Here is a 25,077-nt window from a genome sequence, read left to right on the forward strand (position 1 = left end):
AGTAGGTGTATGTGGGTTTTTAACCTTTCTGGAAGGTATTTTGGCAAGGTTACTCATAGTTAGACATGCACATATTCTTCAACTCAGAAGTTCTGCTAGGAGTTTATCCTCCAGGGGAATTCAAACGTGTGCCTAGAAACCTGTCTGAGGAGGTTTGTCAGAGCTGAAAGCCTGAAGACAGCACAAACGTCTACCCGTTAGGGACCGGTTGAACCCGCGATGTGGCGCAGGCGCAGAGGCGCACCACCGGCCTCAGAAAGCGGGAGCTAGATCTCTGGAGAGAGGAGAAGGCCGCTGAAACGCCAGTGAGAAAAAGCAGTGCTGAGAGGTGTCTGGAAGGACATACCTGGCCGCTTGGGGGTTCGGGTGGGGACAGAACCGTAATATTTGCCTGAAAACTCTAGAACTTTTACATATTGCCCACGTTCCTTTCCATTTAAAAACTTCTGATAAAAGGACAAAACAGTTTATAATTATAGATAAATGTTATATTTAAAATTTTTTGATAAAATTTGTGTTTTAAATGATATCTGTTAACCGTTCTTTTCTTTAGCAATGGGGGAATATTTTTTTCCCTGTGTGGTTTTTAAGATATAGTAGGCACATGATAGTATGTGAATTCACCTCACACTAAAGGTAGCAAAAGGCTGAGCCTGTGTTTTACTCCTTTGTTTTCAGGTCCCGGCCTGTGATTAATATTCAGAAAACGCTCACCGTGACACCGAGCACGATTGATCTACGCCAGAAGACGTTCTGTGGGGCGCCTAGTGGGATATGGTGAGAGCTCCCGCCGTAGGCACGGACCCCCTCACTCTCATACCTCTGCTTTACGATGCCCTGTTGCTCTGAGGAGCCGCAGGCAACAGTGAGACGAACGAGCAGGGGACAAGGAATCTGTCAAGTGAACATACGACACTTTACTCATCGGTGGGCGGTGGGGGGCGTTTGAGACCCGGGGACAATGGGTTGGTGTGTGTGTTCTCTCTACTGCAACAACGCCTCTTCTAAGGAATATGTGTTTGATTTTATACAGCCTCAAGGTGAAGGCCTGTTTTGAATACACTGCCAAACCCGCAGGTTACAATCCTTTGATAAGTAAGTACCTAGTACCTTTAAAAATTATATGTTCTGCCTGCCAGGTTGAAAGTAATGCATAAGTAACAGAAAAATAAAACTGCAGTGGCCAACCTGGGTTCATAGATTCTTGTATAAGGCATTCAGTCTTCTCTTTAATCAGGAGGGTGAAGCACATGACAGGATAACTCTCCATTTGGTCCTCATTTGAATTTTCCAGAGCAGATGGTTTAGGACAGCAGGCCTTAGGAAAGTACTCATTTGCTACCACAACCGTTTCCTCCATTTCTGCCTTTGAAGAGCAACATGGAAAATTGGTTTTGCGGTTGTGAGGTGGTGGGTGGTGGTTGTAGGAGAGTGCGTACTGGAGCCTGGGCATCACGCAGAATTGCTGGCTTAGTCTCTCTTCATGGCGTGGCCCCTCGCTGAGGCCTCCCCGGCCTAGAACACCCACGCCGTGTCTCTGCGAGCAGCTCCTGGGGGGCTGGAAGGCTGCTCTGGAGAATTCAGAGCCCTGGGTCTGCTCCGGGCTGTAGCTCTGGAGCTGGCTGACCCCGCAGCACAGCGCAAGTCTCAACATTTGAGTTTTCATTTTCCTGTCAGTAATAAAAATGCCTTTTTTTTTAAAGATTTTACTTATTTATTTGACAGACAGCCAGCGAGAGAGAACACAAGCAGGGGGAGTGGGAGAGGAAGAAGCAGGCTCCCAGCGGAGGAGCCCAATGTGGGGCTCGATCCCAGAGCTTCGGGATCACGCTCTGAGCCGAAGGCAGACGCTTAACGGCTGAGCCACCCAGGTGCCCCGTAAAAGTGCCTCTAATAGGAGTTCCTGCATAGGACCTGTGGTGGAGAGCAAAGGAGATACTGTGGTTAAGGCTGTCTGTTATTTATACGGTATTATGCGGCTTCCTTTATAATCCAAGCAGGCTTTTTGCCGCTCGTTTAGATGAGGCTAATGACACTCTAACGGTGGTGATCACCACCACAGCCTTCCGTGGGGGGTGTTAGTAATAGCCATACCTGTCACGCGTAAGCCACCTGCTCCAGCTGCAGGGTGAAGTTGGGGACACGGCAACTTAAAGCTTTCCCCAAAGAGCAAGTACAAAGAGTGAGGGCGATCTCCATCCTGGGTCAGGCCATCGTCCTGGCGGCCCCATATGATGGCGTAGCTTGCCACCGAGGGGAGCCTTCTGGAGGGATAGGGTGGTTTGCAGTTTTTACTTTACCTTGAGGAATCGAGTTTTCTTCAGTTTCCTTCTTGTTATGTAAAGTATTACTCTGGTTTCTTTATTAAAAAGATATCCCTTTTAATATCCCAGAATTTGGCGAATATGTCTGTCTTCCCCAAGTTCACCTTGTCATAGGCCCACTTTTCCTATTTTAAGCCATCCTCAGGCAGTTCCTCTGCCTCCCTGATCTTCTGTGGCTCCTCTGCTGGGCTGTCTCGCATTGTAGCCTCTCTCCTAGGGGTCTTCCGACCCTGTGGGGTGTGTGCTCGATGTTGCTGTATCCTGGCTTGTGCACAGGGGAGTGGTGGCCTTTCACTTTGCTTTTTGATGTGGCTGGTATTTCATTGAGTATTGGAAACTATTCTTGGTGTGGCTTTCATTGAGAAGAAAACGTCTTCTAGGATTTCTCACACTCTGTCATCTTGTTAGTATTTGTGTTCTTTTTACCCAAATGCGATACCTTACCTTTGCCTGTTTGGAGAACACGCATTTCACCATTGTGTTTGGAACAGGCTAGAGAGACAAGGAGAAATTGTGAATCTTTGACTAGATGAGGAGAGGAAATGGGGAAGCAGTTTTATTCTGTTAGTCTGTCATTTTCCACATCACTCTGACCGTAGATGTGAAATCTCATCAGAGCTGTCTTGTCTTCCCCCACGTCAATCGTTTCCATAAAATTACAAACTTTGTTCTAGCTTGAATGCAGCATGATGCCCTATGTATTAGTTTCATGTTCAGTAACTATGCCATTAACCAAGTGTTTATGAATGGCTCCGTTAGCTGAGTGTTTACTGATGGCCTATCACGGGTAGAAGTTTTTTCTGTGAAGGTGTTTAGAGGGACCGTTTTTCCTTGCCGATACTTCGACAACACTGGGAAATTCTACATCAAATAGAACGTCCACAAGGCTGCACAAGTGACTCCATCTAAAACCTGTCCCCAGTGTCTGAGAACGGGAGCTTATTGTTCCATCGGGCTGTTCTAACTCGGTGGTCCTCATGTGGTGTTCCATACATACAGATATTTATAATTGAGCCTTAATGAGTATTCTACTTGGCTTGCCCCTCAAAAGGTCAGCAAAGGTGGCCTGCAAGGATTTTAAGATGATGTGAACTGTCTGGAGGGTCAGGGAAGGTTAGAGTGGGCTTGGTAGATAAACGGTTTTAATGCACCCACACCCTCCCCTACTTTTGCCGTGAGGGGCACTCAGCATGTGAGCCTTCGTCTGCTTCATTGTGAAGTTAACAGGTCATTGATAAATGGATGATGTCAAGGCTACAAGGCTAAAATGGAGGCACATTCCATTTGGCAGAAATTACTATCGAAACTGTCAGTGTCTCTAAATTTTGGGCTTCTGTATCTCAGTAGCTATTGTTTCGACATAGGAATAATGTCCTGTTGTTTGTGTGCGTGTCTCTGTGTGCACTGGTGTGTATGTTGGTGTGGTGCCAGTCTCTCCCGCTTCCATTCAGCTGTTCTAAAGTCAAACTTACATCAGGTGCTGTCCCGCTGCTGGGGAACACAGTGGCGAGCGGACTGATGTGGTGCCTGTCCACACCTTTGCCTGGGGAAGAGGGTCAGCACAGTGGCTAAGTGTAGCGAGTGGGGAAACAGAATACCATCCAATCCCCCAGGAGAGGTCAGGAATGTCCTCCCGGAGGAAATGCTGTCCACACTGAGATCTGAAGGAGTAGAGTTAGGCAGTCAGGGGGAGGCGGAGGGCCGGGGTCCAGCTGGCAGAGAAGAGAGTGACTCATGCAGAGGCCTGGAGGAAGTGGAAACCTAGACATCTTAAGAGGCTTTATACACCAGTTGTCTTGTGTGTTTGTGACAGAGACTTCGAAGCTGGTGCCACCTCTGCCCCTCACTGTTTGATCCTGGGCCAGTCACCTAGCTCTGTGGGCCTCCGCTGCTTATCTGCAAGAAGAGGGTATTAAAATAGATGCTCTTTGAGGCCTCTTCTGAACTCCAACATGGAATATTAGAACATGGGTGGTTCATTTCCTGCGTTTTATGGAGATTTTTTTCCTTGAGGCTGCCTTCTCTGGCCCTGTACACACTTTAGTTTGCTTCCCCTTCTGATGGTTAGTGAGTGATTACTGAATGTAAGTAATTTAAATACTATCCCATAAAGAGACATAGTAACTACATCCAGCAGACAAGCAACAGAATGCATTCTGAAGTCAAGAAATGAGATTTTGATCCCCCAAATCCTGGCCTGCCTCCGAGCTGCATTAGTAGAGGTAATCAAAAACAGGATGTGCCTTCTAGGCCTTTGGAGGTTGGAAACTGTGTGTGGGAGATACAGTAGCTGGCATATGGATCCTCGACTCTAAAAGGAATGTGTTTCACCTTTCATTTCTTTTAAGTGAAAAGTCTCCTGTTGTCAAAAGACTTCTCTACCTCTAATATACTTAATTCCCATTTTAGACAAGGATCCTTCGTCCGTGCTTCTCAGAAGCACCTGACGGGTCCTGTTAAAATGCAGACTCTGGCTAAGCAGGTCTGGCTGGGGCTTGAGAAGCTGCTGCTGACTGTGCACGGGGGGCCACGGAAGCAATAGGCTGCTGACTGGGGGTCCCTGCAGCCTTTAGGGAGTGCGGGTCCCCATTCTCTTTAGTGCTTGGAATCATGAAGTTGAGCCAGAAATCCTTGGATGCTGCTCAGAGGTTTTGACTTATTCTCGAGCTCCCCCAGGTGGCCCGATGGAAATTGAACTTTACAAACTCTTACCAGCAGCGCGAAGAGAAGGACGGCTTGATTTGAAACGCCATAGATCAGTCACGGTGTACATTACCAGGAAATGTGAACAGCAACAAGGGCAGTGGGAACAGTCTTCTACATGGATTTAAAATGACATAAAAGGGAACTCGCTGTCCTTACAGCTGCACTGCACGGGGATATACTCTTAAGTTCATAGGATTTGTTCATTTTGTCTAGCCATTTTGGGCACACTCGAGGCTGAAAAGGAGAGAAGAAAATCTGGCCTGTCATCAAGAGTTCACTTTCGAAACCAAGGCTCTGAGGCCAAGTATACTCAGGAGCTAACTCTGAACAGGCAGAAGCAGAAGGCGTGCATAGAGGAGACCCTCTGGCTCCAGGTGAGGCCCGCCGCCTGTCAGGTCGGTGCGAGGACAGCAGTTGGGTTTTACGGGGGCATCGGTAGGTCTCGGAAACGAACACCCACAACCTCTTGTTCAGGACAAAAGAGAGCATTGTTTGGAGTTCCCCAGTAGCGTTGATAACCATGCCTCACTCTGCACACTTTTCAGGAAAATATCCGAGATAAACTGCGTCCCATTCCCATAACTGCTTCAGTAGAGATCCAAGAGCCAAACACGCGGAGGAGAGTGAATTCGCTTCCAGAAGTTCTTCCGATTTTGAATTCAAACGAACCCAAGACCGTTCACAGAGATGTAAGTCTTCCAGACTTTTGTATTGCCAAAGCTGCTTCCGTATCCGGCTCAACTACATCACATGTCTTTGAAGGCAGGAGCACCAGTGATTTGCTTTTTAAAGTGCATTGCTTTGTATTAAATAAGCTTTTTAATATATGTGAAGTTTGAGATTTGTTCCCCAAATTAACAATGAATATAGAAACATGTGGAATACAACTTGGAGCCAGAGAGTATTGTTCTTAATAATTTTCGGCCACTGTGACTTACAGAGACTATAACTGCCAGAACTTATTCTCACATCGAGTTTTTCCTATGGCCGTATGTAGAAAGAAAAATACATTGCGTTTTACCATTGCGAACATTAAAATGTAGAAAATAAGCTTGTTAGTCTGAATGTTAAAATCAAGGAATATAAAGTTCAGCAAGGTAGGAAATAGGCTACAGTAGCCACGAAATGACTATGTACAATTTACGTCGTGCGGCTTGCTGTAGGTCTCCTGTGAGGTGGGGCCTGTTTGCTGGGGTGTAGGGCTGAGGCACGCGCATAGGCCGGGCAGCCCGGCACCCTGATGGGGCATTGTGCACCGGCTCTCAAAATCCCCTCAGTGCTGGAGTGTCCACTCTGTGCTCTTGGTTCTGACAAAGCCCTTCAGAAGTGAGTACTTGCTGCTTTACGCTCAGGAGGTGGCACCTCAGTCTGCACGCTGTCTTTACTGTCACAAAGTCTAACTCCTTATACTTTTGTGTACTTTTTCATAGACTTTGGATGTTACTGCTTACCACATGAATATTTCTTGTGTATGTTCCCAGCTCTGTAGTCCTGTTGAACATAACAAGCAAGGAGACAGTTTTCCTATTTATCAGTGTGATTATTAAGCACCCATTAGCACTGTGCCATTTGTTTTCTTGACCTTCAGCTCGTTTCCTCACCTGTACAACGCAGCCCCTAATAGTATCCTCATAAGTCTGTTGTGAGGATTAAGGAAGTTAAAATACGTAATCATGTGTTAAGTAACATCATCATTATTGGTACTTCTTACAGTATCCCTGTAAAGTCGGCCGGTGGCTTCCCATATTACCAGTGATGACACTTAGGCTCTGAAAGGTTAAGTGACTAGCCCAAAGCCCCATGGCTAAGAGTTAGGTTTGGAAGGTGGACCTGTGTGGCTGCGGGGCTCAGGCTCTTCGCTACACCTCCGTGGCCTGGTCAGAGTGTTCTTAAAGCACAGCTCTGTTCAAGGACGGAGTCAAAAGACGGTTCAGCTAAAGACATTGGATGCAGGGTAGAGTACGTCTGATGCTTCTGCTATGGTAATTGTCGCACAGGGAAAGAGCTGTATGGAAATAGCCAGTCACTGCTGCCTCCAGAATGGCATGAATTACAATGGTTTTGTTTTCACCAGAGAGGGAGACAAACCATAAGAGACTCTTAATCTCAGGAAACAAATTGAGGGTTGCTGGAGAGGAGGGGGAGTGGGGGAACGGGGTGCCCCTGAAACAATACATTATATGTTAATTGAATTTAAATTAATAAAAAATAATTTAAAAAAACAATGGTTTTGTTTTCCTACAGGTGCACTTCTTAAAAGAGGGATGTGGAGACGACAACGTATGTAACAGCAACCTTAAACTAGAATATAAATTTTGTACCCGAGAAGGAAATCAAGACAAATTTTCTTACTTACCAATGTAAGGATCGCTCTGTCGTCCTCGCAAAAATGACTGGCTTTGCACTGGGTTCCTGAAAATGTACTGAAGACTTTGTCGTTTTTGTTTTGTTTTTGTGTGTGTGTGTGTGTGTGTGTGTGTTTTATAGTCAGAAAGGTGTACCAGAACTAGTTCTAAAAGACCAGAAGGACATTGCTTTAGAAATAACAGTGACAAACAGCCCTTCCGATCCGAGGGACCCCGCGAAGGACGGCGACGACGCGCATGAAGCTAAGCTCGTGGCCACTTTCCCGGACACGCTGACTTACTCGGCCTACAGAGAACTGAGGGCTTTCCCCGTGAGTGCTTTTCCAGCAGCTGGGAGGAAACCCGCAGCCCTGGGCGGCAAGGGAGTGGCGGGTGATCCCGTGTTTTTCTGTTGCAGGAGAAGCAGCTGAGCTGTGTTGCCAATCAGAACGGCTCGCAAGCGGACTGTGAGCTTGGAAATCCTTTCAAAAGAAATTCCAGTGTAGGTGATGCCTTCACAATTCTGTCTTGTGCTGCATTTCATGCCATGACAGGGTCGACTTGCCTGGTCTGTGTTAACGTCTATTTTTGTTTTTCAGGTGACTTTTTATTTGATTTTAAGCACAACTGAGGTCACCTTCGACACCACAGATCTGGATATTAATCTGAAGTTGGAAACGTAAGAATTACTTCAACCTTTCCATTCAGAATTATTTCATGAAAACACAGCCAGTCAATGAATTGGCTCTGCTCTGACTCATAAAAGAAGTGTAATTGTAATGAGAAAACTGACTGTTAAAGTGAAACCCTATTGTTTCCTTTTCATTTTCAGAACAAGCAATCAAGATAATTTGGCTTCAATTACAGCTACAGCAAAAGTGGTTATTGAACTGCTTTTATCGGTCTCTGGGTAAGTGTGTGTGTTTAGCATAACAAATCAGTGTTTAAAAGAACCGTTTACAATCCTCGCTAAAACTGGTGTTTTCTAATTTAACAGAGTTGCTAAACCTTCCCAGGTGTACTTCGGAGGTACAGTTGTTGGTGAGCAAGCTATGAAATCTGAAGATGAGGTGGGAAGTTTAATAGAGTATGAGTTCAGGGTAAGTTGCAGTGGTTGGTCTTTTTATTGTATATGCCAAAAGCGAACATATACTATATATGGTAATATATGTAATATGATTTTAATAAATGTGGATATGTAACTTTAATATGGAATATCAACATTAATAAAAATAAGCATGATAAATCCTCAGTTAAAAGTGAGTTCAGCACTGTTTAAACCACATACTGGCTTACAGTCAAAGTTTTGTCCTTCAGAATGGAGAACACAACTATCACTCAACATAGGACTTCGTTCAAAATCCAGTTTTGTTTGGTCATTTTCTTATTAGAGTTTTGATGTGTAAGTGGTGTAGACACAAAGGAATCCCCCACCCTTCGCCCTCCCCAGAATCTGTAAAACACCGATCTCAAAGTAATTGATACCTGGCTTTAAAATGTGTTAGGATTTATTTCTTCCATTGGGAGGTCCTCTCTCATGCGTGTGGATAATGCTCCTGCACGCTTTACAAGCCCAGTGCCAGTGAGGAACGCTCGTGCTTGCTCTGAAGCGTTTCTAAGCAAGAATCCCAGTGACTCGAAGTCCAGTTGGGGGAACGGAAGTGCGTGGTGCGGAGGCGGCCTATCACCCGTCCGGGGGTTCAGGTCTCGTGGCTCAGCGCAGCCAAGACAGCACAGTGGCCGTGGTTGAGGCAGAGTCTGAGGTGGCAGGAATGCGCCACCCCAGACTGCAGCAGGGTGAGGGGCTGAGTTCTGCCCGGTGTGTCTCTGAGCATTGCAGACACAGCTGTGACAGGTGGCGGTGGCGGCGAGGACGCCTGTGCAGGTGTGGCTGCAGGAGGCGACTGTGGGTCCCACAGCAGCCCTGCCACACACACAGCGCTCGCTCCTCATTTGGCTTCTGCTGCAGGAAGCTGCTCTGTCCCCGGCTTGGACTCCTGATTCATGGCCGTCATAACGGTTTCCCAGGCTCTCAGGCGCTGCCCGAGCCCCCTCCCCTTGGAGAAGGAGCAGAGGCAGCTTCAATCCGCGTGAGGCGGGGCTTCCCAGAAGCAGGTTGCCGGTGCCCGCCGTGGTACAGACCCCTCTGCGGGGCCAGGCGGCTACCGAGCGCTTCACAGACACCTGTGAGCTGCCCGGAGCATGTTGCGAGCAGGCTGTATCTAACACAGACTCTCCTGCACACAGTGGTTCCTGGGTGGAATGGGCAGTCATTTCTCTTTTACCTAGTCTAGGCCTCCGTCTCTATTTGGACACCCTGTCTATCTCTAGTCCATTTTGGAGCCTGTACTTTCACTGTAGGATTATGCCAGATACTTTCGCTCTTTTTCTTTGGCCACTAGGAGCCGCTACTTAATTTTATATTGAGAGAATGACACTGAGATATATATTATTTTCTAACAGGTAATTAACTTGGGTAAACCTCTTAAAAACCTTGGCACAGCCACTTTGAATATCCAGTGGCCAAAAGAAATCAGCAATGGCAAATGGTTGCTTTATTTGGTGAAGGTAGAATCCAAAGGATTGGAAAAGCTGGATTGTGAGCCACGAAGTGAAATAAACTTCCTGAACCTGAAGGTATGTTTCCATAGGGTAAATAAGGGAAGGGAACTTTTGTGGGGAAAAATCCTTCCTTTCCTTAGAAAAGTGACACAGTGGCATGCTGAGTTCTGATTCGCTATCGTGATGGCACATCCAGCCAGGGTGATTCAGTGCTTGTTGAAGGAAATGATGTTTTCTGGAGTTTTAGGACCCAATATGACCTATAAAGAGGACTGGGGTGGGCCAGTCTGTGTTCACTCCCAATAGGACCAAACTCATTACAAAAGATATTGGCACTTTGGCAAGAGACCTTCAAAGCTTTCATTGTTATTTAATTTTTTTAAAGATTTATTTATTTGACAGAAAGAGCAAGCACACAGAGGGAGGGGGGGAAGCAGATGCCCCTCTGAGCAGGGAGCCTCATGCAGGGCTCGATCCCAGCCCCTGGGATCATGACCTGAGCTCAAGGCAGACACCTCACTGACTGAGCCACCCAGGTGGCTATTTTTTTTTTTTTAAATAGTAAATATTTATGAGGTGTTGTGTCTCAGGCACTATGCTAAGCATTTTATTTGCTTTTTCTTATTTTATTCTCTTGGTAGTCCTTTGAGGAGTTTTTCTTATCCCTACCATTTCACAGATGAGAAAATTGAGATTCGGAGAGATTGACGTTTTAAGAATCACTCAGCAGTTCAAGAGGCATTCAGGCTCAGCTCTGCCTGTTTTCAAAGCCCGTACTCGTAACTGCTCTGTGCGGCTGTGCACTGACATACTGGTTCCTCAACTTTGAAAAACAAGATGGCCCAGGACTCTTAATCCTATCTTAAGGAAAATGCTATTTTAAACTTCTCACGTGCATTAGTTTTCGGTACTCTGAATAAGTCACATACTAGTTCTTTCGCTTTTTTCCATTCGTTGGTGTCATTTATTCAAAATGTGCTGACTTTTTACCGTGCACTGGTTACCGAGCTGGGTGCTGGGGACATAGGGATGAGAGGTGGTGCGTGACCTCGGGAAGCTCGGTTTGGTGGGGGGACAGAAGAACAAAGGAAGCCTGCTTTCTCTTCGCCTGAGTTTTAAAGTCAGTGTGGGAATAAACTACCTGAATCAATAAACTTGGGATGAGATTGGAACATTTGTGGATTTTACACTTAAATTATTTCTGTGCCTTTGGTGGCAGGAGATGGGGAAATACTGACTGCCGGTTATGTGAGTTTGGCATCACTTGGGAGGGAGTGCTCAAGGGGTCTAGGCAGTAGTGACCATACATTAAGGAAAAATGTTTTGGATATAATTTCTTTTCAGGAGTTTCACAACTCAAGAAGGAAACGGGAAATTGCTGAAAAACAGACAGATGATAGCAGAAAATTTTCTTTATTTGCTGAAAGAAAATATCAGACCCTTGTAAGTATTTTTCAACAGCTGTGAATAGCAGGAGGGTCTTCCCCACACTGTTGGATTTTAACCACCACGCTTGTCTCCGCAGAACTGCAGCACGAACGTGAACTGCGTGAACATAAGCTGTCCGCTGCGAGGCCTGGACAGCAAGGCCTCTGTCATTCTGCGCTCGAGGTTATGGAACAGCACGTTTCTAGAGGTTTGGCCCTGCCGCGAGGCTGTCCCTGGAAGTCATTTGCTATCTCTTAGGACATTTCTCACGTCCTTAACGCATCTGCTAACTTTGTCTCCAAACAGGAATATTCCAAAATGAACTACTTGGACATTCTCATGCGGGCTTCCATCGACGTAGCTGCCGCCGCCGAGAATATCAAGCTGCCAAATGCAGGCACTCAGGTGAGCGGTCACTCTGCCTTCACGGAGTCCACCCCACAGCCTGAGGACGCGCTACCTTGGCCGTCCTTCCCCTCACAACGCCGTTACCCCCATTAAGAAGTCCGATGATACCCTAAGGTGCTGCCCCTCCAAGCTGTATTTTAATAGAATCACTGGAAAAAGAAGTATATCTCGGGTCCCCTAGTTCTGCAGTGTACAGGGTTGACCCAGTGATAGAACAGGGGCACCTCCCACCTCTGTAGAAACCCCAGGTCAGAAACTGTCCCCGGTGCTGTGGCCACTGCTGGAGTGTCCCCAGTGATGGTAACCACCACTTTATGGAGTGGCTCACGCGTGTGTGGCCAGCTGTAGTTGTCAGAAAAGCTCTCTGTATATATGAATCCAGAGTTGAGTCTTATAAAACCAAGTTGCTGGTTATGCCCTTTGGAACAAGCCCGAAAGAAGCTCACTCTCTTAGCCACGTAGCAGCCTTTGGAATATCTGAGGGGAAATGGCATGGCCCTTGGACAGGTCTCTCACTCTGTTCAGAGCACAGCCTCCAGCTCTTCAGTTAGCCGTCGGGCCAGGCCCTCTCCTTCCTGGGCTGGCCCCAGTCAGGCAGCGTGACTCCGGGATGGACAGAGCGCAGACGCGTGGTCTGCCTAGTTCAGCTCACGCCGCGGCCCCCCACTGCTGTCCGTCAGCCTAAGACTTGGTTTTTCAGTGCACATGGAAGATTGTGTTTGTACTTAGCAGCTACTGTTTTTGTGTTTCTGTTCTGCTGAAACCTCAAGTGTTTTCAGTAGGAGTGTTGTCAAGCTATAGCTCCTATAGCCCATCCTTGAGCAACTTTAAAAATCTAAATGCGTGCCTTTAAATGTATCCTCACATTTTAGGTGGTTTGCTTGTGGTCCATCCTTTCAGTTCACATAGTAGTTCAGAGTCTTGATCATTTGCCCTCTCTTAGCTTTCTACTCCTGCAAGCTTCATCTTTTTCAAAGCTGAGAAGCACAGCTTCTGTGTCCTCCTCCAGGCAACTGAGAAAAGTACTGGACAGAACTGGGAGCAGTGGCTGTGGGGGCACGCTGGGAAGGGTTCCTTGTGAGTCGGTGCTCTCGCGATATAATTGCCTGCATGTCTCGAGATATAATGCTGCATGTCATGGGCCAGAATGTTTTGCAAAAGAGACTGAATGGAGAAAAAGATTGTGACTTACCTTTCTCCAGCTGATCTACTGCTGTGCCTACGGAAGTGTTTTGGCGTCGGTCCTTTGAGCCAGCTGAAAGTGCAGCGAGCCCCCCGAGCACTGGTTTCTGAATACGGTGATCCCTGGCTGTTAAAATCTATCATCCAACCTAGAAGACATTTGTCTGGGGCAAGTGCTAAACTGGGCAGGATGCTGGGACAGGGGTTAAAAATCAGGACTGTCCCAGACTCACCAGGACATACAGTCACCCTGGCCTTAGATGATCTCTGCATGCTACTCCAGCCCACCTTTCTGCCTCCTACCAATAAGGCAGCACAAGGGACTGTCAACTGAGCACAACCTCCCTGAAGGTCTCTGCCCCTCTGACTGGAGGCAGCTGCTATCACTTTCTGTAACTTGCAACCAGGAACCTGGAGAATCACTGAGTTTTTAGAGCTGGGAAAAGAACACACAATTTAGAGGGAAGGGGCAGACGCTGATGCATTAGTAAAATGTCTGCAGCCTACTAGACATTTTATCTGTGCGTAGTCAGTCACGTAAACCTCAGAATGACAAGGTAGATGTACTCTTTTCCAAAAAAGGAAGCAGGCACAGCAGGGGATGCCAGTTGGGGTCCTGAATTGAGACCTGTAAAACGGTCTGGGTTCAGAGCCCCTGTTCTTAACTCTGTAGCACTCGCTCCCCATTAGGTCCCCAGATCTCAAATTCAGATGTGAAAACAATCCAAGGAAGGTTGTCTCTCCCTCAGGGTCACAGGACCGACTGGCGGGCTATGGCGGGGGAGACCAGATGTTGGGCTCACAAGCCCTCATCAGGTGTTCTTGTTGCTGGAAGATGATGGAACTGGGGTGCTGGTACCCAATCTAGCGCTGGGTCTACAAATGAAAGTGAGGTTCTCTGGGGCATTTCATGTTAGGGCTTGGAGAAGTCACACATGCTAATAGGAATTGGAATCTCTGCTGTGATCCTCCCTGGTTTAATAATTGGTAGATACATGAAGGGATTAATGGCTTGTATCTAGAGTGCATTTATTTTGAAAACAGAGACGTTTTCTTACATCTAGTTTTTCTGGTGCCTCTTCTCTTGACTCTGATTTCTGAGTGACAACAGCTCCCATGTCCTATCTACAGGTTTCTTTAATATTTTAAAGTGTACTTTTTCTGGGCCTAAAAATTTAAGCTTTATTCAAATGTTAAGATGCTTTCCTTTTTTATTCCCTGGGTTTCAGTTTTATCTTTATCTTGGTTCATCTGTCATTTACAGCCTGAAGATAATTTTTCTTTGGAGATAGACGCAGAGGAGATGGGGTAATTCAGTCTTATCTTTTGGTCGTCACATTAAAACTTCTCCTTGCTCTTACTCTTATCCTGGCTTTAAAAAGGAAGAAAAAAAAACCTTTTAGTTTCCTTTATAACCCAAACAATTTTAAGAGTTTTGTGTTCACTTCTCAATACAACACTTTTAACACATTGTTAGAACAAAGTCCGAGAGAGCTGGTCACCTCACTGAACCAGATAAAACGGTCACATTTTAGCATCAATGAAATATACAGGCAGTTTACAAGCACTTATTAAGGACACACTGTGTGCCTTCCTTGCACAAATGCTAGAGAAGCAAAAGTTTAATAAGATACACCGTGCTGTCACCTTGCCCCCAAGGACGTACCCTACGCTGCCCTATGCTAGATAGGGAAGCAAAGTTAAGTGCTACAGGACAGGCTAATTAGTTGTTTCGTTTTGGTTCAGAGTAGGCAAGCTTACTGGTCTCTCACCATTCTTCCCACTTCCTGGATGCCCCTGTGCTAGACCCAGTAATCTCAAGAAGGGGTTGTTCTAGCTTAAAGCTGGGGTGCCTGTTGGGGGAAGGGAGGTGAAGGGAAGTGAGCCATGGGGCACCCCCCCCTTCCCTTGGGGGCTGGCTGGCAGTTTGAGTGAAACCTCACCGAGAGCATAACAGGAAACATAGCTGATAAAGGTGTTAGAGTCGGTATAGCAGACTGAAAACTGATTTCTCTGCTCTTCAGTGTTCCAAGAAAAGCAGTTCTCTTGCTTTAAAGTATATTCTGTAAGTCAGATGAGTTTGAGAAGCTGTTTTCTAGTATATGTAGAAAGGGAAATATTTTAGTGAAGAGATTTTTTTTTTTAATTGAAGCACAACGTATATAGACATGGAAGCATTTTTAGGCAGCATCCGGAGTTCAATATTAATCGAGTACTTGACTGAAAACACTTCTCAGAGCTTGAATACTCGCACTTTTTGTTTGCCCTTCACTTTATATTCTCTTGCATCAGAGATACCAGAAACTTCAACCTGGAAGCTGTCTAATCTGTTTATGAAATCATATTTGTAGCAAACACCAGGTCTTCTAGGAGCTTTGAAAAATAGTCTCCTGGCACCACGGAAATCCACTGGAATCCTAAACGTAACCAAGTTGTTGGAAATTGCCAGAAGAAGCTTTTCAGGTTTCCAAGTAAACACGACTTCTGTTTAATTGGTATCTGCCAGCTGTTAAATGTCTAGAGCTTAGGCTTCTTGTCAGCTGCTGCTTACAGCTCTAAGCCACCTCTGAAAGGGTCTCCTTTGTTAAATACATCGTCGAAGAACACGCACCAGACCATCTCAGGAAATTCTGTGCATGAGGGTCCTTAGTTGGACATCCTCAGGAAAAGTTAAAATGGTATCAGTGATGCAGCTGTGTCCCGATTTTTATATTTCACAACATCTTTAATATCCAAGTGAGGAATACAGGCTAACTGAACATAAAATGGCCCTTTTATTTCCACTACTGAAAACAAAAAGGGAAGTGATAGTTCTCAACAAGATACCAGGTTATACGGATGAAACAAGATTGGATGTGTATTGATGACTGGTGAAACTTGGTGATGAAAAAAAAAATGATGCTTTATTATATAATTTTCTCTAATTTGCTTCAAAACAAAAGTTTTAAAAAGATGACTTAGCAAAAGAATAACTCTGTCAAAACACAGTCGAGCATTTTCCATGTTCTGGGAAAAGATCTCACATCAAAAGGGCATCTCATTCATCCATAGGCTGCATTGTTCAAAATGCATCTGGAAGCAGAATTAGAACGCTGAAGTCCTGGTATTCTCAACCCCCTTACAATGGTGTTTTCTTTTATGCCCCATAGATTCGTGTGACCGTGTTTCCCTCAAAGACTGTGGCTCAGTATTCAGGAATACCTTGGTGGATCATCCTAGTGGCTATACTTGCTGGGATTTTGATGCTTGCTCTCTTAGTGTTTCTACTGTGGAAGGTAAGTCCTATTTGGCATTTGAGTTCTAATGACCTAAACTTTATTTCATGTTTTTTTTGAAAGAGTGACTTAACACTGATAATCTGTACATTGCTTTGTAATGCTTCCCTTTTCCCAATATTTTATCTGTTTAGTACCTTATATTTAAAAGTATATTATTTGTATATTATAAGGAGTTTCTTAAATAAATTTTAGTGTTTTCCACATAATGTAGCATGTTGGCAAATAATTTAAAAAACATTACTACTTTAGCATTTTCTTCATCTAAAATTCTGAATCTAAGCCCAATTGTTGGATATTGCATTAATCTGAGCCTGTGTCCCTTTTAATTTCAACTTCCATAAAGAACTGTCCGTGGCAGCCCCTGGAGCTTGTGACAGTTGCAGCTAGATTGGGAGCAGAGAAGTACGAAATTAATAACTCCATTGCAAGGGCGTCCTTGTTGCCTCTATCAAACATGAGGAAGACGGGGTTTAATGGGATGTCCTTCATTAGAATTTGGTTCTGCAAATAAAATTAGTATCTTCTCCTTGATTTCTACCAGTAAATAGTCTACATTGTAAAAATGTGTGTATGAGATGGATATATACTTTTGTTGCCAAAGATTATGACCCATAGAGTTTGGATTATTCTAAGTGACTAATGGAAGCTGATAGTTTCTTAGCAACAATTACAAACTGCAGAAAACTCGGAAAACTCATGGTGACTTAGTTGGCAGTAAAACTTGACATGTGAAGAGAAGCTATTTATATTCTTTTATTTAATGGTTCTGTTATGAAACTCATGTTTTGATTAGAGTGGCATTATGTATACAGCATATTACTTTTCTAAAATGCCAAAATTCTAGATTTCCATACCTTTCTGGTCCAGAGGATTTTGGATTAAATGATTATGAACCTCTACCAACAATCTCTAGGCTCAAACCATCTTTATCCTTTCCTTTAGATTCAAGAGTATAATTGCCAAGGATTCAGGGTATTGTCACTTTCAAATACTGGACATTTCTTTTTTGCATTATTTTTCCAAGTAACTTCCTTTTGCCAGTCTGAGATAATTTTCTCATGTTCTCCAAATGTGTGATTTGGAGCCTGGTGACTGCTCGCGCCAACACGCCTCCCTACATTGGATATTAGCCAGTCCTACCTCTGAGGTTCACTTCAGGCACTAGGTTTCTCCGGTCAGCACAGCCAGCCATAGGACATGCTCTGAAAATTATTTTGGTATCAAGAACTGAATCTGAAGTTTGATATTTGAGGATGGCCTTCGGGTGCTTTCTGGAGGAGGTCACAAGGCCAGTCTTCTTCAAAGCAGGTCTTATTGGCACTCTTTAATGGCAGTGGGCTAAGCGTTAAGAAACTCAAGCTGCACAGTTTTAGGCAAATCATTTCCTCTCCCAGGGGCACTGGTTTGCTTGAGCTCTTTAGGAAGTGGATTGGACTATGTGATCTCATGGGTTGTTTGTAGCTCTAGAGTATCCAGTACTCACAAGTGAACTCTAAAGTAATCAGACAACCACTATAACCCCTACATGAACACCATGTTTATTACTTTATTGATACTCTTCTTTCTGAAAATGAACTATTTGTTTTCATGTATTAAAATCATAGAACTTAGGGGCCAGAAAGAACTCGAGTTCAGGGGCCTTTAAACTGGGTTTTGCACATCCACACTGGGGCCAAGATTAAGGTAGGTGGTGCAGCTGGGGCCAATACCCCACGTCAGCCAGAGTTGTTCTGATGTTATTTGCTTTAAATACCAGGATATTGCATAGGGTTGTGTTTGGAGGTAAAGAGAAAAGTCCTTCAGCCTAGTCCAGTCACCTTCATTTAGCCAACAAGGATGCTCACGCCCATGGATATTAAGACTGTTGCCGAGCTGGAAGCAGGACGAGCTTGGTTCCTGGTTCATTCCTTCACCCAGCTCTACTTACCGGCATGTGTTATTGAAAGCTGACTGGGTGTGTTCACTGTGTATTAAACGGAGAGAGGCACAAGTAGATACCAAGATAAAGGGTTTAGATCAATGCTGCCCAGTAAAACTTGTTGTGATAATGGAGATGTTCTGAAGCTGCACTCTCCAGCGAGACACACGTGGCTAATGAGCAGGTGGAATGTGGCTGTTGCAGCTAAGGTATTTTTAATTAAAAAAAAATTTTTTTTAGAGATTTTATTTATTCGACAGATAGAGACAGCCAGCGAGAGAGGGAACACAAGCAGGGGGAGTGGGAGAGGAAGAAGCAGGCTCATAGCGGAGGAGCCTGATGTGGAGCTCGATCTCATAACGCCGGGATCACACCCTGAGTTTAAGGCAGACGCTTAACCGCTGTGCCACCCAGGCGCTCCTAATTGTAATCTTAATACCCACATGTAGTTAGCAGTTACCGTACTGTACAAAACAGATCTAGATTTTTACCTTAATGAGTTGCCAGACTAGGAAGCAGAGTTTTGCAGGAGGGCAGATGTATTTGGCCAAGCTATATTTCAAAGGGCAGTTCCATAGCCTTATGAACAAGTAAATAGAAAAAGTCCTCTCTCATTTAATGAAGGAAATTATAGTAAAAAGTGAAAAAGTCCTCTCTCATTTAATGAAGGAAATTATAGTAAAAAGTGGAATTAAACTTCTTTGTTGATTTACAGTGACCTAACCCGAGGAGCACAGGTTCCTATCACTTAAGGGTTACCTCGTGGTTCAGAATTTGGGAAAGCAACAGCAGTCATTCTTTCATGATGGCGTATTCAGATTTATATTGTGATTTATCCATAATCCAAAGGCCTCAAGTTGATGGCAGTTCTATAAAACTTACTGTGAAAGGTGGAAAAATGCAGTATCTATTTTATTTGCATTTATGCTAAGTCTTGGCGAATTTCCTTGTCGCAATAAACTGCAGAAGTCAGTCTTTTGCCTATTTTAGAGTTCATATTCTCCTGCATGAAGAAACCACCCAAAGGTATAATCAGATGGGTATATAATTTTCCTTTTAGGATGATTTTTTTTGTCCTCAGGATTTCGGTTACAGATAGAAAAACCAATTAGCTAATTAATGTCATCCATATAAGTATTTGACCAGAGACACATGGTAATCAAGTTGGTTTGGTTGCTGTCACAGTGTAACATAGTGTGGTGGCTGTTCACTTCTGGTTGATCCATAAGTGGTCTCTGTAACAAGCTATAAATAGAAAACAGGTTACAATCTGAGATTTTTCTTTTGTTTAGCTCTTATACACAAAACTGTAAAACTGACTAAATACCTTGCTTCCTTATAGTGTGGTTTCTTCAAGAGAAGTAAGAAAGCTCATTATGATGCCACCTATCACAAGGCTGAGATCCATGCTCAGCCGTCTGATAAAGAGAGGCTTACTTCTGATGCATAGTATTGATCTGCTTCTGTAATTGGTAATTGATCAATGTTTTTAATTGCTAGCTGTGGGACCTGCTGTGGTTGTGGTGGCTAACTTTAAGAGTGACAGCTTGCTGTGTGTGTGTCCCATTAACAGATGTTTCCAAATGTCCACACTGGCTTGCCTTGCTTAGATTTATTTTATTTCACTTGAAAGCTCAGGGTTTGTTTTTTTAGAAATGCACAAAGAATCTTTTGTTGCAGGTGAGTTATTTTTGTGTTGTTAAACATCACCCCCAGCAATGAAGATGATTGGAATTGATGTGCACACAAAAGGAGGCATTAGACCTCCCTAGTAGCCCAGTTTGCCTTTCGTTGTCGATCCAGTATGTAGCATCCCATTTGGAATTTCAAAGATGAATAAGAAATCATTGCAGATTTCTTGTCCACTTTGGGATTTCCCACAGATAGAAGCTTGTGTTGACTGCCTAATTAACCTGTTGCATGTTGGAAACATTGTGTTTCTCTTGATGAGAAGGCTTTCTCACTACTGTCCTTTTTGATCTTGCTATAAAATGATGGGGGAAGGCTTGGAATGCTTTTATTGTTGCTCAGAAATTGTTTTATGCTAGCTAAGCATGCAGCTTCCTCTTCCTGCATATCTACTACAGGTCAAAGACCATTACAACAAACTCTTACTGTTGACCTGGTGGACATGTTGGCCAATTTCAGATGGTTCTTTACCAAAGTGACCTTCATTATACAAAATTTGAATGTAAAAATGCTCTGGACAGTTACTGTTTCAACATGTTGTAATGGAGTTTGACTTCGTTTCATGTTCCCAGAGATTTTATTCAATTTTGGGTCTTGGTTGATTTTAAGTTCTTGTTTTGCCTCTCTTGTTTATAAATCCATGGAAACAGGAATTGGTGTTAATTCCTTTTTCCATTTCTGTGGGCATGAGAGGATGGAATTACTTCTATAATCCCTTTCCATGGCACTGTCATGATGAATCCCAGCCTTTCCATTTCAGTTCTACGTACCACCCTTGATTTCCTTTTTAAAAACGAAGCAAGAGCCACATTTTGTAATAGGTATTTTGGCTTTTTGCACAAATTAATAAAGGAGTCCATGTGGAAATGGCCTTAGTACAAAACTTCTTGGTTCATTTTCCCTAATGATTGTGATGACTGCATCTAAATTTACTTTGCCCCATGACATGTTTATAACCTCATTCAACATAAATGTACTGTCCCTGTTACATGATACACCTTGACCATTCCAAGTATCTTCCTTATCCTCCTCCTAGCTGCAATTTTAAATCAAAAACACATCTTTTCCATGAAACATATATTTTATTCATTTAAAAAATTCAATTTGATTAAAGTTTCCTGATATGTTCTCCAATAAATATCTACTTTGGATCAGATTATTTTTAAAAAAATGAATAAAATATATATTCATTAATAATTTAAGTGTACATGTCTTCTGCAAAAGAAAGAAAATATTGGGGTGCTTTGAAATTCAATGTGATACTTTCCTCAAGTTCTTTGCAATACATGATTCATTTTATTATAGGATATAGTTACTAAATGATTAATGAAACAGCTTAATTTGGAAGCACAATGGGAAATCCAGGCAGTGTAAACTGCCTTGTAGCTAATGAGAGATGTATACTTAGTCTCAGAGGAGTGAAGACTCTTAAATTGACTCATTTGAAAACTGGCATATTCAAATAGTAATCTGTAAAATATTTGTGATTTGATTCAATTTTGTTAGAGGGGCATGAAATTATCTTTAGTTTGTGGCCTTTAAAAAAAAAAAAAGATCTCATTTCCAGATTATTAGAACATCATTTTAAAAAACCATCTTTTTAAAGATTTTATTTATTTATTCGACAGAGATAGAGAGCCAGCGAGAGAGGGAACACAAGCAGGGGGAGTGGGAGAGGAAGAAACAGGCTCATAGCGGAGGAGCCCGATGTGGGACTCGATCCTGGAACACCGGGATCACGCCCTGAGCTGAAGGCAGACGCTTAACGACTGTGCTACCCAGGCGCCCCTGGAAATGAGATTTTTTAAAAATAGTGTTATGATTATAAAGAATGGAAGCACTGTTCCATAACTCTGAAATGGTTAGTAAAGAGCTAGCTTACCACATTCTTACAAAATGTAAAGACAAGATGGAAAAACGGACTTGACTTCTAGTTTTACAACTGTCTTCTCTTCTGTTTATCTCCCCTGGCTGTAGTGTCTTTTCAACCTACTAGTTCCTTCTTAAAAGAAACCGTCTTTTTTTCTTTGATCCAAAGGTAGGCATAGCTGAACAGAAAGCTTAGACGTTCCCGTTTTGTGCATTTGCTTTTCCTGCAATACTTAATTTGTTTCTGCTTCTCTCTCCCCTTGGTCAGTGTGGATTCTTCAAGCGCTCTAGGTACGACGATAGCGTTCCCCGATACCATGCTGTGAGGATCCGGAAGGAAGAGCGGGAGATCAAAGATGAAAAATACAATGATAACCTTGAGAAAAAACAGTGGATCACAAGGTGGAATGAAAATGAAAGCTACTCCTAAAAGGGGCCAAAAAAAGCTTCCCAGGACCCAAACTGCTTTTCCCCCGCCAACTCCGAAATCTAAGTGGACTTACAAGCCTGCTCAATACCTGAATATTAATTTCAGATAGACGGCACACAGTACGACTTACAGTTTTCACCGTGGACGCTGTCGTGTAGCCTGAGGCTCTCCAGTCTGCACGGACAAATTTAAGACTGTTGGAATGGAGTTTTCTTTAACTGCCTTAATTTAACTTTCCTGGTTGCCTTTGTTTTCGGTGTGGCTGACTTGCATGTGCCGGGGAAGGGCCTTCCCCCGTGGCGTTCACGCCCCATCCTCCGGCTAGCCTAGCTGCAGCGGCACCCAGTCACTGTGGGCCGTCCTCACCGGCACGGCCTCTGCACCCATCCTTCCCCTAGGACTGGACAGCTTGTGAGTGAGCGGCCCCGCAGCACCACACCATGCCGTCGGGGTAGCTGGATTTCAATTCAAAGTGCTATCTTAAGTGAAATGTGCAATAGGTGATGTTGCCATCCTGACGTCCTTCCCCGTTTCCTAGATGTGTGACTACTCCTCACACCAGGTAACACACAGGTTTCACCCTTCCTGTTCACTAAAACACACAGGTGCAACAGACTTGAATGCTAGTTATACTTCACTTGTATATGGTATTTATTTTTTCCTTTTTTACAAACCATTTTGTCATTGACAGGCCAAAGAGTCTCTAGTTTACCCTTACAGTTGGATTAAATAATCAGAATTAGAACATGACAGGTCACTGGTTTGAATTTAGTGCAAAAAAAAAAAAATCCTTTATAAATTATTACATCTCCCTTCATGACAGCCCTCACCCCCTTGGTCCAGACCCAAATGGTTTAAGAAAAGGATTTAACCATAAGATGTTTAATTTTTATCAGACAGTGCATATTTTTGAGTTTAGAGCCCTGTGTGAGATCTGCATTTTGTGCTGTAACTTTCAGGAACTCTTGGAAATAATGGGTTTGTTTGTTGAAATTGGGTGCAGTGTAGGCCCTGCTACACATACTGTATTATCAGGACTTGAAAGGAAGGGTTGGTGCCTGTGGTGGGTCCAAACGGATCCAGTGTGAGACTACTGAGTATCTGATACCAAATTCAGAACATCGTGGCTTGTACGTTTTTAAATGTTATTGGAATCATTTAATCAGTGAGTCAGTGTTCTGGTTTTTGTTTTGTTTCTTCCCCTATCTATATTCCTCGAAATTACTTGGGACTGTGCTAAGTACGGTTTTAAATGGTTTTAATTGTAAAAATGAAGTGGCAAAGGAGGAAAACATGCCTATACATTCAAGGGACACTGATAGGAAATCTGTTTTTAAAAATTTACTTCAAAATGTTAAGTTATATGGGGACTAATAGCAAACAGGTGCTAATTTGTCTGGATCTGGTATAAGCAGCATCTCAATCTTTCAGAACAAAATATAGCCCTATGTGCCATTGTTGCTTCAGAACTTGGTTTTTCTTTTCAGAAACCGTACACGCTTAAGATACTGAGGACATTATTCTCATTGTACTTTGGAATTTTCATTCACAAAGATAAGTTTTACAAACACTTCTTTGTTTACAAAAATTTCTCTAAAACAGGTCATACCAGTGTTTGAAATCTCGATTTCTTGCTTAGGTAGGTAACTTGTAACCGAATGCACTGGCTTTATAGGTTGCCAAGCAGCTGATTATTTTGAAAGTGTCTACAGACCTTTGTTATTAAAAAAAAAAAAAATGTCCTAAAAGAGAGGGAGGAGGTAGAAGGCTAGTTCAACAACAAAGAATGTAGTGGTGTTTACTGTTGAAAACGTCATCTCAAGTCAAGTCACTGGTCTGTTTCCATTTGATACATTTTAATACTAACTAGCACTGTAAAATGATGGTGAGAAAATACCTGTGGACATTTGTATAAAAGTGTGAAATAAAATTTTTTATGAAAGTGTTCATTGCTTAGTGACATAACATTATATATGTGACAAACTCTAAAATTATAAATGACCTGGACTGCTTTTTTATTTCATGGAGCCAAACTTTTATTTTCTGTGATTGAAAGTTTTCTTTTTTCCATGGGCTCTACTGTTCAGTTGATGTCAAAAGAAAATGATCTTGGTTTTATTCAAGATACCTACAAATTGGGAGATGTCATTTAGCAATGATACCATGGTGTGAAGTTAAGAGTTCTTATGGTAAAGTTGCTTTCTTCTTAGAAGATATTTTGGATGTGAGAGCAGTTCGGCTGTGACATTACTGATCACCAAGGACTGATCTGGTGGAACTGACTGGCCTGAAAATATTTTCTTCACCAAAGGATTTTGTTTAGATGTAAGCAATTTTATGAGCCTTCTCTAGCTGGATTATCACAATCTAATAAAATAAGGCATGTATATAGTGCTCGGATAACAGAGCATGCCCTGGCCTGAATAAATTTCCAATGCAAAATGTATTATCTGCCTAGTAAATTAATAGTTTTCTATTGTACTTGGTCAGATTAATAGTTTTCTATTGTACTTGGTATTATATAGTGAATCTTAGTCTTCTTAGTTCTTTAAAGATCAGACAGGTTTTACCACCCAAAGAAATGTGATGGGTACTTTTTAATGACAGACCAGTGTGAACCTTTATTCACAGTCCCATGGACCTACCCAGACTACAATGGGTAATCACCATAACCGTTCAAAGCGTCAGTAGCTGAGCTGTGGCTATGGCATAAATGACCTGGGCTGGACATCATGGCAATGCTTGATAGGATTCTACCCTCTTAAAAAATCCTCCAGGAATGCCTATGAATGACTGACAGTAGTAGATAAACAGGAATATCCTTGGATCCATTTACAAACACTGACATTTTGTTACTGGTTACAGATCACTCGCCACAATCTCACAATGGGTCATGCCCCTGGGGCTGAGACTGTTCTGGAATATGGGGTATATAATT

The 25,077-nt window shown here is 43.3% G+C and overlaps 1 protein-coding gene and 1 long non-coding RNA gene across 4 annotated transcripts in view; one reads left to right on the top strand and one right to left on the bottom strand.

The window, feature by feature from the left end:
• Window positions 1-24,585, top strand: part of ITGA6 (integrin subunit alpha 6) — a 39,912-nt gene extending 15,327 nt beyond the window's left edge. Inside the window, exons 9-25 of one of the 3 annotated variants that reach the window (XM_019808635.2) lie at window positions 679-777; window positions 1,034-1,095; window positions 5,244-5,404; window positions 5,576-5,719; window positions 7,275-7,390; window positions 7,518-7,707; window positions 7,794-7,877; window positions 7,975-8,054; window positions 8,208-8,285; window positions 8,373-8,475; window positions 9,839-10,012; window positions 11,282-11,380; window positions 11,463-11,573; window positions 11,672-11,770; window positions 16,105-16,230; window positions 19,494-19,623; window positions 21,978-22,115. In XM_019808635.2, the coding sequence (XP_019664194.2) occupies window positions 679-777; window positions 1,034-1,095; window positions 5,244-5,404; window positions 5,576-5,719; window positions 7,275-7,390; window positions 7,518-7,707; window positions 7,794-7,877; window positions 7,975-8,054; window positions 8,208-8,285; window positions 8,373-8,475; window positions 9,839-10,012; window positions 11,282-11,380; window positions 11,463-11,573; window positions 11,672-11,770; window positions 16,105-16,230; window positions 19,494-19,601 (1,834 nt within the window). In that variant the 3' untranslated portion in view covers window positions 19,602-19,623; window positions 21,978-22,115. Of the gene's footprint in view, window positions 1-678; window positions 778-1,033; window positions 1,096-5,243; window positions 5,405-5,575; window positions 5,720-7,274; window positions 7,391-7,517; window positions 7,708-7,793; window positions 7,878-7,974; window positions 8,055-8,207; window positions 8,286-8,372; window positions 8,476-9,838; window positions 10,013-10,616; window positions 11,110-11,281; window positions 11,381-11,462; window positions 11,574-11,671; window positions 11,771-16,104; window positions 16,231-19,493; window positions 19,624-21,977 lie in introns of those variants that run through there. The other 2 variants (XM_019808634.2, XM_019808636.2) reach the window with 2 other exon arrangements.
• Window positions 11,335-16,130, bottom strand: LOC117801094. The gene is made up of 2 exons (XR_004623491.1): window positions 14,899-16,130; window positions 11,335-14,327 (listed from the first exon to the last, which is right to left on the bottom strand). It is a non-coding gene; the product is annotated as an uncharacterized LOC117801094 (long non-coding RNA).
• Window positions 24,586-25,077: the final 492 nt, after the last annotated feature.

This window comes from Ailuropoda melanoleuca, chromosome 2 (genome assembly GCF_002007445.2).
Source record: "Ailuropoda melanoleuca isolate Jingjing chromosome 2, ASM200744v2, whole genome shotgun sequence".
Taxonomy (NCBI): Eukaryota; Metazoa; Chordata; class Mammalia; order Carnivora; family Ursidae; genus Ailuropoda; species Ailuropoda melanoleuca.